Source organism: Brachypodium distachyon, chromosome 1 (genome assembly GCF_000005505.3).
Source record: "Brachypodium distachyon strain Bd21 chromosome 1, Brachypodium_distachyon_v3.0, whole genome shotgun sequence".
NCBI classification, from domain to species: Eukaryota; Viridiplantae; Streptophyta; class Magnoliopsida; order Poales; family Poaceae; genus Brachypodium; species Brachypodium distachyon.
Window position 1 is genome coordinate 2,485,546 of NC_016131.3, and position 16,526 is coordinate 2,502,071.

At 46.4% G+C, this 16,526-nt stretch overlaps 2 protein-coding genes across 2 annotated transcripts; both read left to right on the forward strand.

The window, feature by feature from the left end:
- Nucleotides 1–482: 482 nt before the first annotated feature.
- Nucleotides 483–4,144, forward strand: LOC100822721 (protein phosphatase 2C 35). Its single transcript, XM_003563555.3, has 4 exons — nt 483–2,053; nt 2,135–2,248; nt 3,312–3,576; nt 3,710–4,144. The coding sequence occupies exons 1-4, from the start codon at nt 560–562 to the stop codon at nt 3,823–3,825; spliced, it is 1,989 nt and encodes a 662-aa protein (XP_003563603.1). The 5' UTR covers nt 483–559; the 3' UTR covers nt 3,826–4,144.
- Nucleotides 4,145–5,598: 1,454 nt separating this feature from the next.
- Nucleotides 5,599–8,401, forward strand: LOC100835084 (60S ribosomal protein L36-3). Its single transcript, XM_003563597.4, has 4 exons — nt 5,599–5,712; nt 5,798–5,909; nt 6,713–6,912; nt 8,104–8,401. The coding sequence occupies exons 2-4, from the start codon at nt 5,808–5,810 to the stop codon at nt 8,132–8,134; spliced, it is 333 nt and encodes a 110-aa protein (XP_003563645.1). The 5' UTR covers nt 5,599–5,712; nt 5,798–5,807; the 3' UTR covers nt 8,135–8,401.
- The last annotated feature ends 8,125 nt before the right edge of the window (nt 8,402–16,526 follow it).

Below are 16,526 nucleotides of genomic sequence, written 5' to 3' on the forward strand. Positions count from 1 at the left end.
TTTAATACCTTTGTAAAAACCAGAGGGCTGAGAAATATCCACGCTCATTGTTTTTCCTTGAGGACTTCCACCCCCGTTTTACCGGCCGGCCCGCGGAACCGCGGAGTACGCGAATCCTCGATGAGGACAGACACAGTAAGTCAGTGACAGTGGAGCCGGGCGGAGGATATCGTGGGAGGAGGCAAGAGGAGGCGCGCGCATCGGGGGGCCACACGGGCTTGGGCCGCAGAACGTCACGCGCGCGTTTGCATCATGTTTCCGCACCGGGGGGGGGGGGGAGGGCCCCGCACGAGCTCGCTCGGACGACGGGACGCCCCCTCGCCCACACGAGTCAACGGCTAGAGGTGGAAACCACAAACAAATCCCCCGGAAAATTATATTCCGGCATTTCAACCCCACCCACTCTTGCCCGCCCCCGCTCCACAAGTCAACTCTCCCCCGGGGTCTCCGCGTTAATGCTCTCCGCATTATAATCCCCTTCTCCTCCTCTCATCCCCCGCCTCCATCCCCTTCCCCCTTCCCTTCCCCGCTTCTCCTTCCCCTCGCCGGCCGGCCGACCATGGGCAACTCGCTGGCCTGCTTCTGCTGCGGCGGGGGCGGGACGGGCGCCAAGGGCCCCCGCCGCCGCCACGTGGCGCCCGCCGCGCTCCCCTCCGACCCGGCCTACGACGAAGGGCTCGGCCACTCCTTCTGCTACGTGCGTCCCGAGAAGCTCGCCCCGCTCTTCCCGGACGACGACGCCTACGACCTGGTCCCCGACGCCAAGACGGCGGGCGAGGAGTCGGCGGCTGTGGTGGCGGCATCCACCACGTTCCGGGCCATCTCGGGCGCGGCGCTCTCCGCCAACGTCTCCACCCCGCTCTCCACCTCCGTGCTCCTGCTGCTCCCGGATGAGTCGTCCGCTACCACCGCCTCCTCCGGGTTCGAGAGCTCCGGGTCCTTCGCCGCCGTCCCGCTGCAGCCCGTCCCGCGCTCGTCGTTCCCCTCCTCCTCCGGGCCCATCTCCTCTTCCTTGTCCGCGGCGCCCTTCTCCGGGGGGTTCCTCTCCGGGCCCATCGAGCGCGGGTTCCTCTCGGGCCCGCTCGACCCCGCGGCGCACCTCCTCCTCTCGGGCCCTCTCCCCGCCTCTGGCCGCGTTATCGGAGGGGGAGCGGGCCCCGTCCCCGCGCTCCGCCGCAGCCTCTCCCACGGCGGCCGCCGCATCCGCGACTTCACGCGCGCGATCCTCGCCCGCAGCGCCGACAAGTTCCACCACGGCTCCTCCGCGGATCTCGGCTCCCCTGACCCCGCCGCCGCGGCCATGGGTGGGGATTCCCAGGGCCTCCAGTGGGCGCAGGGGAAAGCCGGCGAGGACCGCGTCCACGTCGTCGTCTCCGACGAGTGCGGCTGGGTCTTCGTCGGCATCTACGACGGCTTCAATGGGCCCGACGCCACCGACTTCCTCGTCTCCAACCTCTACGCCGCCGTCCACCGCGAGCTCCGCGGCCTGCTCTGGGAGCAGCAGCAAGACCACCAGGACCCGCCTGCATCAGCGCCCAGCACCACGGCCTCGGACCACCAGGACCAGTGCACCCGACGGCGCCGCACCCGCCGCTCACGGCCCCCGCGGAGCAGTAGCACCGACGTCGACGACGAGCAACGCCGGTGGAAGTGCGAGTGGGAGCAGCGCGACAGCTCCAGCCTCAAACCCCCAACGCAGCAGCAGCATCCTCCGCGGAGCTACGGCGAGCACGACCACATCGCGGTGCTCAAGGCGCTGGCGCGCGCGCTCCGCAAGACCGAAGACGCCTACCTGGGCATCGCCGACAAGATGGTCGGCGAGTTCCCCGAGCTCGCGCTCATGGGCTCCTGCGTCCTTTCCATGCTCATGAAAGGGGACGACATGTACATCATGAGCGTCGGCGACAGCCGGGCCGTCTTGGCCACAACGGACGGCGACGACGATCTCGAGCACGTCAGCGAGGGTTCATTCGGCGGATTGTCTGCAGGGGATTGCTCGCCCTGCTTGTCAGCCGTGCAGCTAACGACGGATCATAGCACTTCCGTGCCGGAGGTGATTTAATTGCCCCCCACGGCGTGATTCAAGCTTGATTGAGTGTCTCTGTTCTTGGTCTGATGGGTGTCTCAAATGCAGGAGGTTCGCAGAATACGGAATGAGCATCCGGATGATCCATCGGCGATCTCCAAGGACCGTGTGAAGGGCTCGCTGAAGGTGACGAGGGCGTTCGGCGCTGGCTTCTTGAAACAGGTGAGCTTCTGTTTGATCATGCCACTTCTGCAAAAAAGATGGCATTCCTTTTGTGATCATGGTTATGCTCTGAATTGGTTAAGTTTGAACTTTGAAGTAGCGCGTACGTATTGCTGGATCACATCATTAGTTTGGAAGTAATTACTTGATATCCTTTCGTACCTGAGATGTGAAAAATGTGGAGACAACACAAAGTCTGAATTTGATTCTGTCAGGTGCAGAGTATGTCAAATTTGCTGGTATTTTGGTCAACACATAATTAAAGTCATGATTAAGCAAGGTTAGAAAAGGGAAATCGAAATCTGGTCCATAGTTTGAAAAATCAAACGAACCCACTCTCAGTTCTAACTTCTTTGGACTGTGAAATATGACCAATCCTCATTGAACTGCCCTGGTAGACTTCGAGACCATAGACTTAATTCTAGTCAGCAAGATTTTCAAAGCATGAATTATGTTAGCTCAAGTCCCCGGTCACCGCGTGTACAGCCAGATCACAAAAATTGTAGGAGAAGCTGTTCCCAGAGAAAACGAGGTTCCTTTTACTTGTGTCCAAGTGCAAAGAATGCACTTGCGGAGCACTGAAATGTGGCCAGAAAGCTAAGCGATTGGAGTGGCTTTCAAGGAAGGCACGTCTCTCCGGCCATGTGAAAGTGTTGTCGGTTCTCTAGTAGAAATCATTCTCTATTATCAATTGTATAATCGATCTTGCTGCTGTCTAAGAGGGGAAGTCTCTTTCTTGGACTTGAAGTGAGCAATCTGATGAAAAGACTACAGCGATCTGCAATATTTAGTCAGCAAAAAAAGATATTCTGAAAGTTAAGCAACACGAAAAGATATTTGGATTCGATGCCTCCTGAAGGATTCGATGTAGCCCCTTCTCCTGATTTATGTGCCCGTAAAATGTTTAGCCGACTCAGACATGCCTGATAGAACTGTACTATAAACTGTGAACCGTCCATTGTGTAAGAGAGATTTCAATTCATAGCCCCCCAAATACACGTGTCAACTTTTGACAATCCTTTCTCATTCTTGTGCTCACAGTCGTTTGTTACCTTTTTTACAGCCCAAATGGAATGACGCACTACTGGAGATGTTCAGGATTGATTACGTCGGATCCTCCCCGTACATCACATGCAATCCGTCCCTTTTCCACCATAAGCTGAGCAGGAGGGATAGATTCCTGATCCTGTCTTCAGATGGGCTCTACCAGTATTTCACCAACGAGGAGGCAGTGGCACAGGTCGAGATGTTCATCGCAACAACCCCTGAAGGCGACCCTGCCCAGCATCTCGTTGAAGAAGTCCTTTTCCGGGCAGCAAACAAAGCAGGTATATAGTGCTCGCAAAACACAAGTCGTCTGTCTTTGCAGTAACTTTTGAACTTCTAGATGATCATCAAACCTGAAATGACCCAGTCAGTCAGTCACTGTCCTCCTCACTATGCACATTCTTGCTGCTGCAGGAATGGACTTCCATGAACTGATCGAGATCCCGCAGGGCGACCGTCGGCGATACCACGACGACGTGTCGGTCATCGTCATCTCGTTGGAGGGCAGGATCTGGAGATCTTGCGTGTAAATAAACATACTAGGCTAGACACGGAAACGTATAGAGAGAGTGGGAGAGAAGAGGTTCTTGTTCTTGTTCTTGAAGGCAGGCATTGAGCAGTTCATGCGGCTACTCCCAGCTCCAGTTGCCACTGTACAAATATCAACCAAGCACTGGGGTTGCCGGATCTGGTGTGGTCTCGGCGCCCATCAAATCCAGCTGCAATCTCCATGAATCGCCCGTAGAGCACGCCAACGCCGACGTGCTACAATATGTTCATGTAAAAGAAGATTTGTCTGTTAAATTATTAATAACTAAAAAATGAGACCAATTGGTCTAGTTTCGTTGACCCTGTGCCGTGCGTGCATCTTTTCCTTCGTTGTTCACATCTTATCATTTTTACTTGTGCTGTACTATATGCGTGCGCACGGGAGACCGATTCCAAGAGTTGGACTTTTGTGATTGATTCTAGAAGAGACTTTCATGGCAAATTGATTGGGGTTTGTTTATTGTGGGGGTCCCTTGTTTAATTTGGTCAGAAATCTGTTCCTGTGTTGACCTCTTAACTGATGCACCGGGAAGTTCAGCTACCCCATGTTGAACAATTCATTTCGTCAGCACGCAGCCAGACACTGGTAGCTAGGTTATCCATGCCATGAATGAACCTGAACTGACCTTGTGATCTGCGCATGGAGTTAACTCCATCCATGTCTTGGATTCAGCAGGCTTGCTTGCTGCTTGACCAATAATTGGCACTCTTCTCTTCTGTTCTAGACTATCACCAGTTGCTTGCGCACAGCGTACTTCTTCTACTGATAGTCTGATACCAATCGCACTACTATATGGTTTCAGCATAAGTGATGGCTGACAAATAAAGATTTTGTTCCACTAGGAAATACAAAAATATATTTCCAAAAAGGGAGGGTAGATCATGGCGTATAAAGGTTTGCCAATGGCGAGGCATAGCTATCTTCGAATGTTTGTTTCCCGAATTGATGGCAGCACTATTCTTAAGCAAGGGAAAGCAAGATCGAGCGGGTGATTTTTCCTGTAAGAAAATGCACACTTTGTTTCTTGGCTTCTGCCGAGTGGTCGCTGGGGCGAAAAGAAAGCCGATCGTGCGGTGTCATTTCTCGCTTATGCTTATGTTTCCCAATTCCCCCCATTATACTCTATACTATACTGCGCGCACTGATGTCCAACGTCATTGCAGTGCCAAGTTTGTGGATTTTGTAAGCAAAGACCTTTCTTCTCTTGGCCTTGTGCCATTGAAATAGGACCTGCTTTCTTTTCTAGGCCTATAGAGTTGAAGATCACCTAAAATGAAGACATGTGTAATACTAATATCGACTGAATTGAATCCTAGTAAATTCCACAAATAATGGGTTTCTAATTAAAAAATAGCCACTGGCAGATGGGGGAAACTGGGGCTATGGATTTGGATCCGTAGAAGGGGAATTTTGACCAAGGAAGAAGACAGGTGAGACATTTAACTGATATTGCCACGTCACTTGGTAAAAAAAATGGCCAGCAAATTTAATTAGCCTTGAAACCGCTCTGCATCTGCCACGTAACCACTAAAACTGCTTTAGGGGTGTGATTTATTTGGTATTAGAAATTTCAGGGTGTAAATTAGACGGTTTTGAATTTTCGAGGATTATGCGTCCCGTGAGATACATTTGAGCGTGAGATATGGACTTTTTTCAAAACAAAAGTAGGCGTTTAGAGGGCCTAGCCCAGCCCATTAAGCTAAAGCCCTGTTAATATAGTTCCGCATTGCCTATGGGCCCTTTGTTAAAAGCCCACTCAGCTCCGGCCCGTCAATCATACTTAACCACTCTGCTCAACCCTTCTGTTGAACCCTACAGTTCACCGCCGCCGCCGCTGCTGCCCCACCTCGTCGCCGAGAGCTCACAGGTAAACGGAACCCCGAATTGCTTCGTCAGCCGTGGCATCTGCAGACTGCAGATTTGATCTGCGTTCTGGTTTGTGTTCTGTGCAGGGGAGTTGCGATGGCACCGGCGACGCCGAAGACGGGGCTGTTCGTGGGGATCAACAAGGGGCACGTCGTCACCAAGCGCGAACTCCCGCCTCGCCCGTCCGACCGCAAAGGAGTGAGTAGTCTCCTTCCCGAACTTGAGCGTAGTTCATATGCTGTTGGCTGTTGCTGCTATGCCCAATCTGCTACTAGTTGCTTTACTACAGTACATTATAGCGGGTAAAGTCGAAACATGCTGCGGGGAATGTTGATGCCAACGTTATATATGCTGAAAGCTTGTAATGTCTGGTGATTAGTCTTTCTAAACGTATATAGAGTACATCAGTAGATACATGTATGGTAATTCCGAAGTGCATTAACTGCATCCAGACTCCAGAGATCGCAGCGCACAATGACTGATTACAGACTACAGCTGTTGGGCTGAATTAAACGGACATAGATACGTGACACTAGTTTTTCCTGGAAAGTTCCATGCCAATGTTTTGATTAGCTGTTGCACCCATGGGGAACTGGTGTATGGCCAGCTTATTGCATTGATTTCTGGCCAACAGTGGAAAAATGAACTCTGTACCTTTAGTTACTGGGTAATGTAAAGATTAGTGAGGAATAATGATGCGTGTTGCCATATAGCCTTCTCCACGATCCACTATATGCATATGCTCTTTGAATTCTGTATGCATAGAAGTTTTCAGTCCCTGAAGTTTATTTGCACATAATATTGATGTTCCGTAACTTCGATTCTCCACAGGAGTCTATGTTTGCACGTTTCGACTTTAGTGATTCTGTGTATTATTCTGAGGCCCTGGCTTTCAATGTGAATTCATATTGCGATTCTCACCTAGCTTAGAGGTTTCAGTATCTAATGGTAGAGCGCAGTTGTGCTATGAGATTATTGAGTATTATTTATCTTCATTCCAGAAAATTACCAAGAGGGTACATTTCGTTCGGAACTTGATTAGGGAAGTCGCTGGATTTGCACCATATGAGAAGCGTATCACCGAGCTTCTGAAGGTTGGAAAGGACAAACGTGCACTCAAGGTAGCAAAGAGAAAGCTTGGGACACACAAGAGAGCCAAGAAGAAGCGTGAGGAGATGTCTAACGTTCTTAGGAAGATGAGGTACGTTTCTCCACGTAGCGGAAGGAATGTTACCAACTTCAAAAGCGAACATACTTTTGTTAGACGGACATAAAGTTTAGCCATCAAAGCGTGTCGCAACTCTAACCAAACATCTAAAGTTGATTACAACCCACCTTTAGCATAGTCCTTTAGCAACAACATTGCTCTAAATTTTTTATAACATCAAGCCTTATCTTTGAATTGAGCTATCTGCCCATGTCAGTATGTCCATACTGTCCTCATGCAGAGAGCTGCATTTCTTCATGAGAAAATATGATCTCTATTGCTCTTGTAACTCAGATGACTGCCCTTAGTTTTCATACAATTGCTCTTTCTCTTGCATGACTTACAATAGTTGCTATTAGTTTTCTTCCAGTTTTATCTAGCATTGTCTCTGCTAAAGTTGCAACAGCTAACATGCCAGTGCTTCCATCTACTACCTATGTGTCCCTTTGTGGGAAGTCTCTGGTCATTGTTGGTTGGTTTCAGAAATAGTTGCGATGGATGGGGTCTAATACCAATTGATAGTATTTGTGGCAATTTCTGCACCTTTGCTATGACATATAAACAGCTCCAAAGTCATCTGACCATATAGAGTTATAGATGCAGTTGTGGAATCAACGAACCCAGGTGACAACCAGCTATCTTTTAAAGCGTAGCCCTTCACTGTAAACAAAGAAATCATGTGGGAAATTTCTGTGGAATACCTTGGTTCCAAACGTGGCATATATAATTTCAGTGAAGAGATAATTAAGGGCTATAAAGAGGTCACCTAGCCAGCTATCCCCCACTACTGCCATCTGTTTCACCCTAGATAGAGGCTTAGCTCATGTATCGTGTCCATCAGTGAGATGTGTTTGCGCCCGTCATCAAACATGATGACATGAGCACATAATCCGTCTCGCTGTCATACTAGATCTGGTCGTCCATGATAGCGGTTAACCACTACAGTGCTTATCAACGCGTTGATTGTGTGATCCTAAGCATCCGGAGGGAAGCTCATATTTTTGGAAACGGCATGGACCAATAGAAAAGGCAGATGCCTACTTTTGGAGCCAAGTGTAACTCTTGATTGAATACAAGCAACTCAAGTAAATATATCTGCACATGTTTGTTATTCGTAGTTTGCAGTGCAGTCTTGAGCAATGTTACTGATATCTAACAATCTGTTTTCACCCACCAAATCTGCAGATCTGCTGGAGTCGCCGACAAGAAAAAGTGAAGCAGCTCTGACTTGCTGCGAAGTGTGTTGAGGTTGCTGACAGATTAGATATATTGTTGCGAAAAACTATCATGAGTAGTTATATACCATTTCCAGAGGACGTTCCGTAGGTTTTGCATATTCCATGAACTCCGTTTGCCAAGAAAGAAAGAAAGAAAGAACGAACGGGCGTCGATCGGAAGCTGGTTAACTGATGGAAATGTAGCAGCAGCAGCCAGCCAGACTTGGCAAGTTTGCAGGCAATCAAATCAGGTACGGGGGACGCTCTCAAGGCTGTTGAATCAATGTACGTAGACTGCTGGCTGCGTGTCCTTGACATCTTCCGGTCCTGCTGAAGTGAACACCACACGCGCAGCAGCCGTAACGTACGTACGTGGCGGGCGTGGCGGCCAACCAGTAAACGCCAAGCTAGCGCTGATGATCGAAACGATATCGATCGATGTTGTTTTCCTGCATTTGACCGTGACGGGCACGTACTCGTACATGGCTAGCTTTGTGCTTTTGCGATCGCCTGCATGCTTAATTTCGACGGCGGCGCGCGCACGCAGAGCACGCGTCCACACGTCCGAAACCGCGATGAGACGACGACCGGCCGGCGCCCACGGACGACACCGGCCATATCGTAATTTTGTTACGTGATGGCGACAGAAAGTGTCGAAAGATGAAACAAAGGTGCATGCATGACGTCGACTCCGTTATCGCCGGGGGTGCGGACGGTGGGAGGATATGCAGATATCTGTTGCGTGATGGGGCCCTGGAGACAGGGACGATGCGAATCTTGGCGGGCCCTTGATGGGCCGGCGCTGGTGGGGGGACGTACGGTACGAATCAATGGAGGCTTCTCCTTGACGCCTCCTCGACGACGACTAAAGCCAGCCAGTGAGCGAGCGAGGGACATTGCAGAGACCGAGACGTACGTACAAAAGACCACCTTATATGTATGATGATGACGATGTCGACGTGTTGCCGCGCCGCGACCGAGAGAGATTCCGCGGTCAGATCGCCGGCCCACCTGCGCGCGGCAGCGACGGGACGGCAGCAAAAGCTAGCGCCCCGCCCGCCCGGCCCGGCCAGCAGCCTTATCCCCCATCATAAAGCTAACAGATACAGCTTATTGTACGTTACGTTGCCTGCTCCTGGCCATGTATCCTGAATTCCTGATAGATCCACGGTTTAGATGTTCAGCAAGATATGAAAGACACAGCTGAGAACACACGCCCAGTATGTGAACAACAAAACGAACGAAACCAAGATAATCGACACAAACGGAAACACTGCAGTATCTAAAACAGCAAAAAGATAACTTCTTCAATGCTCCAGACGTCGCAGGGACCACCAGCCATGAGATTTATCAAAACTGAGATGGGAACGAACGAACGAAACGTAGTACAGCTGATTTTACACCGCTCACCTGCTGAATTCTTTGCACAGAATTAACGACTGGTCAAGTTGACCGGCCGGGGATTGGACGGACTCCCCATGCACATGCACCAACGCACGCACGTACGCGCTGCATGCCATGACAACAAGATCTGCATGCGTGCATGCGTGCAGGTGTGAACGACGGGAATAAGAATCAGGCTGGCAGGGCCGGGCAGCAAAAATGCTCCGAGTGCCCGGACAAACGAGCCACTCCTCCCTCAGTCAACAATCTCCATGCACCTGCATTAAGCTTTTGGCTGCATCTGCATGCATGAATGCACATATACTCCTATATGCTTTTCTTCCTGCCTTTTCCAACTAAAATCGTTCACAACCTGACCACCTGAATCCTGGATGAACGTTGCGTCTTCTCATCAGAGCTGTCGTCACGCACGCATGCAAGTGCCGGCACACGCGCGCGTGCGCGCAGGCACAGAAATAGCTAGCTAGGCACATGCATAATCCGACCATTTTCGAGTCAAAGATTGCACGCCCCTACCTAACACCGGCCAGCACATTCAAATAATTCAAATTTAATCTTACAGGTGAGCATGCACATGCGGTACGTTCTCTCCATAGAAAAGAAGAAGAACCTGCATGCATGTGTGTGCACTGACACGCGCGCACTGTGTAAGTATGTAACTAACATGAATGTACATGATACGACTGTTCTCTTGCAGCACAGTGTAAGTAAGACAACTGCTTCTAGTTCAATAAATAAGACAGTGGCACGCTAGCTTGTACATGTACGTACGACGCTAGCTAGCTAGCTACGTGTGTTATCTTCAACAGTCAATAATCTTTGACTCAACATGCAGTTGTTGCATGCGGGGCCGGCCACACAGTACGTATAGATCATTTGTGTTGTTCAGCTACTGTACAGTACGTATACAGTATCTGCATTCATGTTCGCCTAGGTGTCGATCCACACAAGAAAATTAACTGCCGACATCGGATGAATTGCATGCATGCAGCAGATCACTGCAATTAATGCATGCATGCAACGACAGTAGCCGACATATATATACGTACACATCTGACATCCAGAGACCACCTGATCCATGTTGCATTCATTCGTGCTAGCTAGCTAGCTAGCTAGCTAGTACATGATCTTTGTTTGTAGAGCTACATCTGCCATCTGAATTTACGTATATTTACCTTCCAATTTTTTTACGTACTTAATACATTTGTTGTCGCACCGGTGGGGATTAATCCGCCCCGTCAATCTCCAAAAAAAAACATTTGTTGTAGTACCTTGCACTGAACGTACAACATTTGGTCACAATACAATGTGCATGTAATCTGCACCGTGCGTACATACGTAGCTATATGATATACTTCGTCTATATCCTGTAATACATTATGTAAATTGATTGAATCATGCTGCATGATTCAATCAATTTACATGTAGTCTATTACAGGTGGTCTGTCGGGCGACGTACTGGTTCCGCTCTTGGTCCCCACTGCTTCCGATTGTGGCCAAGGAATCTATGAAATCTGGGTGCAGCCGTATGGAGATGATAGCACGGGAGTTCTACAACCGGTTTGGGTGGCGTGCCGTTCGTAGGCTGGATACTGGATGATTTTTGCAGCCTATTTGTTTTACTTTTGAGCTATTTTGAGATGTAACTGAGATTGATGATGCGATACTTTGACTTAATAATATTATGGTCGTGTGCATCGATCGATGCAGAGGCCGGGGGTATTTCCTTCTTTTCAAAAAAAGAAAAAAAATGCAGTATAATTCAATTTCAGAGTCAAGAGGTCGCGAGTTCACTGTCTCTCTCTACTATTCTTGTTCGAATCGACGAATGGAGCAACTGTATAGGGAACAATTTAATACCGGTACAAAGCTAGGTTTATTGGCACACACATGTGGTTAACTAACGAAGATTATCCTACACGATACTATAAATCCGAGCATATTTGTGTCGGTATGATTTGATCACTGGGTAGTGGGCGCGGGATGTTAATATGTACCACGTGATTACGTCCTAGTGCTCTTCGTTAAGCTAGGTGCTTAAATTAATCACCTAGCTTGACCCTTTGTTAAGTTTAACTAATTTAGATTTGTCATGCTTAATTACATATACCCGATCTGGTTCCGGTCGGTACTATAGTAGTAACATACCCAGTACGTATTAGTATATCTTGGGGAAAGAATGGGATCAAACTAAGCCTATTAACTAGCTAGCTATAATTTTATAGGTTGTTCCATCAGCGACCAGCTGAGGGAATCAGATTCTTGAGGCGTAGGTACAGCATTGGGATCTGTGTGCATGCCAAGTAGTAAGATGGAAGCTCATTAACATACAATATGGCACATACATACCTTGGCGCCTTCCATGCATGCATGGTCGACAAACCAATCACTATACACTCATACACATACATATATGTGCAGTGGAGATCGAGGCCGGGTCGGATAGGATCCCCTTTTTCATGTGTATAGTAGTTGTATACAAAGCAATGTTTGCATGCATGCACGCAGGGGTGCACCACTGGGCCAATGCATGCATGCATGCACTACTCCATGATTGTGCTCATGTGATGCAACGTGAGTCCAACCACAGAATCTCTGTCGATCGATCGACACATAAAGAGAGAGCGAAAATCTCTACCTCTCTTTCTCTCTACACTTCTCTGTCTTATCTCTCCAACACATACGATAGAGAAGAGCAAAAATGAGACAGAAGAGATACCATAAACCAAGCGTATATATAATAATATGTATATAAAAATATAGATTGATATAGTATTATTTACTTTTGATCGATCCATTGCATGCTGCTGCTGGCCGGCTGACATGGCCGAGAGAAAGAGAATGAAAAAAAAGCGCTCAAAAAACAAGCTCGGTGGTGTATAAAGCTAAAGCTGCATGGCCACCATACATATTGTTTCTCTCTCTGCTGATCCCCTCTCTGTATGCGTGCGATTCGTACGACAGTCTGACAGGAATCTGATACCCCTGACCAGCTGCTGTCCTGGATTTGAACGTCACACCAAAATCTTACACTAGCTGGTAGCTAGTCTCTCTAGATCTATCTCTCTCGCACACACTCTCTCTAGTAGACTAAGCTCTGTCTGTGTGTAATTCGCAGGGGCTAGCTAGAGCACATGTATTGCTGCCGGCCGGCGACAGCAGTGGAAAGCTAGAGAGGCAGGGCAGATAATCCACCATTGATCTCGATCATATATAAATCTCTCTAGCTACATGCGTGCATGGGCTGCACGGATCGAGAAAGCAAGCTAGCAATATGTCCAGCTAGCGCCCCAAGCCTAGCTAGATCTGATGGGATGTATATGCACCGTGTCATGCATGCCCTGTTTCTATTTCTCTGGCGCCAAATGATCAAGCTAGGCTGAGAGATATACCTAAATATATTGGCATGCATCTCAACCTAAATCAAAAGTCACTACCTCGAAGTTTTTACAATAGCTGATATTTGACTTCTTCAAGAAGAACAGACTAGCTAGACCCCTAGCTTGTTACGGGCGGTTTCGGTTAATTAGCACCCTTAATTTTTTCCGGGTAATTAGCGCCCTTAATTAATTATAGATAATTTTGTTACGGCTCTATATGTAGGCACTCAATTTCACAAGAATGTACGATCGCACCAAACATCATAGTACCCCCTCCGTCTCATAATATGAGGCACACACGTATACCTAGATCCTCAATTTAATTAATTAAATATGTATGTTTCTTAACAAAAAGTACACCATTAGATTCGTTATCGAAAGAACTTTCTAATGATATAATCTTTTAATTATTTAATTTATACTTAGTTGGCTAGATTGACGATTTAGGGATGCGTGCGTGCCTCATATTATGGGACGGAGGGAGTACTGTATGGATAGTCGAATGTCTCACTACTGTATACCTACACTACATTAACTGTATACGACACTCTCGGGCCGGTCCCCCATGGAAAATCAAATTATATTCAGAGTGGAGTACAACTTGACAACATGAAAAGAGTCAATACTACCAAGTTAAAGGAATGTCGGTAGTGGGAAAGATTGTAAGATGGTTTATTTCTCTTACTGAGAACACAACTATACATGCATACACATGTTTTTCCTTTTAGTAGAAAGCGTGTACTTCAACGCATAGTATTCTTCTAGCTAAACAAGATTAAGAAAAAAAAAGAACATGCATATTCTTTTCTCCACCATAAGAGCCATTCCTTTCGCCTAAACTTAATTATCTCCATGTACATATGTAAGTTAAGTCTTTTCTTTTTGTCTAGCCGGCCAGAAAAGAAGGAACCTCATTCCATTCATTTGTCAAGGATTCCACTGTGTTCTGGTATTTGTACTTTTGGTCAAATTAAAGCTTTTTTTTTGCAAGGTATCAGAATAATATAGTATATGAGATCATGTTTCGATATATCTGTGTACACCTACATCGTATATACGAACTTTGTATTAAAAGTACAAAGCAACTTCAATCCGAACCCCACAATTTTTAAAAATAAAATCCAAAGGTCCTCACATATATATCCATATCCAATGAGAACAAAAAAGTAAAATCAACCCTCATATTTGTTACTAGAATTAGTTTTTTTTTCAGTGATGTTACTATATAATTAGGTACTACGATATAAGGCAGTTTTCCATCTCTTTTGTTTTTAAAGCAAATTAATGACAGTTTCCATCTTGATGAAAAGGTGATCTCAATTATAATTAACTGGATAAAAATGAAACCCAAACATGTATATATACATATAAGAGATCTCTACATATAAACAGATGGGGTCAAGGATGAGGTCGGGCGCCTTTATTCCCTCTCTGAGATTGGGATGACTGCGTTGGACTCCGCGAAAGCAGACGAAAACTCAGATTCCCTCAGACAGCGACAGGTAAACAAACGCCAGAAAACTGAACGATAGACAGGAGAGAATGTGTGCGAGAGATCGATCTAGACTGAAGAGGCGCTGCGCTTGCATGCATATACTCACCACGGCGACGGCACGAGCTATAGCTTGGTAGATTATACTAACATTGTACTGCTCCATCTTTCACCGTCGTTTGCCCCAAATCATAGTTCATAGAGTTCGCTTTTACTTAATTAATTACCGTGTGATTGGCTAGCTTACAGATGTACATTTCAAATATAGTACTCCGTATGTGCATGTGTGATAGATCCTGCTCAACCAATTTCTGCGTGCATATATAAAATGGTATGGGGACTATCCAATTTTAGTTTATACTATATATATCAGAGTCGACAATGAGTAGCTATATGTAGATCATTGGTGCTCAAAATCTGTTTGGGGCAGAGTTTATTGCAAATCGTCATGGAGATAATATGCCCAAATAAAGTAGCATATGCATGTCTCCTCTCGTTGTCCATCCGATCATAGCCATCATATTCCCCCAAAAAAGAAAATCATAGCCATCATGTGTAACATTAGATGCAATGTGGTTTTCTAGACATAAAGGAGGCTCAAGAAAATATATACTATGTGAATAAGCGCTGCACTGCTGGGTTTTTTTCTTGGTGTCGTTGAGACTCGCATCGACCCGCAAGTACTCGATTCCTCCGTTCCATAATTCTTGTTATCGCTTTAGTTCAAATTGAAAAAAAATCACGACAAGAATTATGGAACAAAGGGAGTAGCGATATATCGTTGCTGATTAAATTAATATTAATTGCGGTGATACAATGGTGCATGCATGGTGGAGATTGACTGGCTCACTGCTACAAACTGTGGCTTACTCTTTGTTGAGTAAAGTGTGTGGGTACTTCCATCTTTTTCGAAGCGAGGAAACATTGTGCACCTGTGAAGCAAAAAAGAGCCTAGAGTACAGTAGCTAATTAAGAGAGTATAATAACACGGTTGCCCTACGAATAATGAATTTAACTCCTAATGCTATTTAGCTACATCTAAGCTGCATGCTATATGAGCACATATATAAGTGAATTAATAATCAAGGATGACACAAATGTAGCGTCCTAATATGTAAATATGTATTTAATGTACAAATTAAGTACTAGTCCATCTGGCCCATAATTCTTGTCCCAAATTGGCTCAAATATGGATGTATCTATTCTTAAAAAGCATATATATGTAATATTTCGACAAGAATTATGGGACGGAGGGAGTACAAATTTGGCAATTGTATCGTGACGATCTCCATGCCTAAAATGATGGTTCTTGTACAATTTCACAATAATAATCAGAAGAAAACAATCACGCCATAGCTAGCTTATAGACATGCATGAATTGACTTAATTAGCAGAATTTCCAGTTGAAGTTCATTCAGTTAATTATCTTGGGCAATCCCCATTTGGGTAGGATCTATGTACGCTTAATTAGATCGATGTTTTTCACTAGTCCTAAATAAGGGCATGATAACAACAAGGAGTGTGACCTCCTTCCACCCTCCATCCTAAGCACGTCCCTTTCTTACGTGTGTCGATCACCACCCACAATTAATCTATGCCGCCCTCATCCACATCTGTCGTGATGATCTCATTTTCCTGTTTGTATCCTATCTCTACGCTTCTACAACATTGTTGCCTCTAGTGGCGGTTTGGCACATCATATTACCTAAAATAAGAAAAAGGAGGAGAGGGGAATTTTGTACAGAAAAAGGGGTTTTCTAGTAGTGATTCAATGGTCAACATGCGGTCAACTAATTTCCTCAAAAAGTTGTGTGGTGAACTATAGAAATGGCACGTAAATTCTAAAGTGTGTACACCTTTCTATTGGCATATCCAGGACGATGAGTTTGTCAACACAGCATATCCTAAACCGGACAAAACTTTCATGGAAAATCATCGTTTTCTAGTTGTATATATCTTTGCAATTTGAGAGTTTAGTGTTGCATCTAAGCTCGATGCATGGTACAATGAAATATCATAGCATTTATAACACACAACTCTTACATAAGTCAACTACTCCCTCCAGTTCACAAAACATGATGTCTTGGACATTGTCTTCAGTCAAACTTTAAAAAC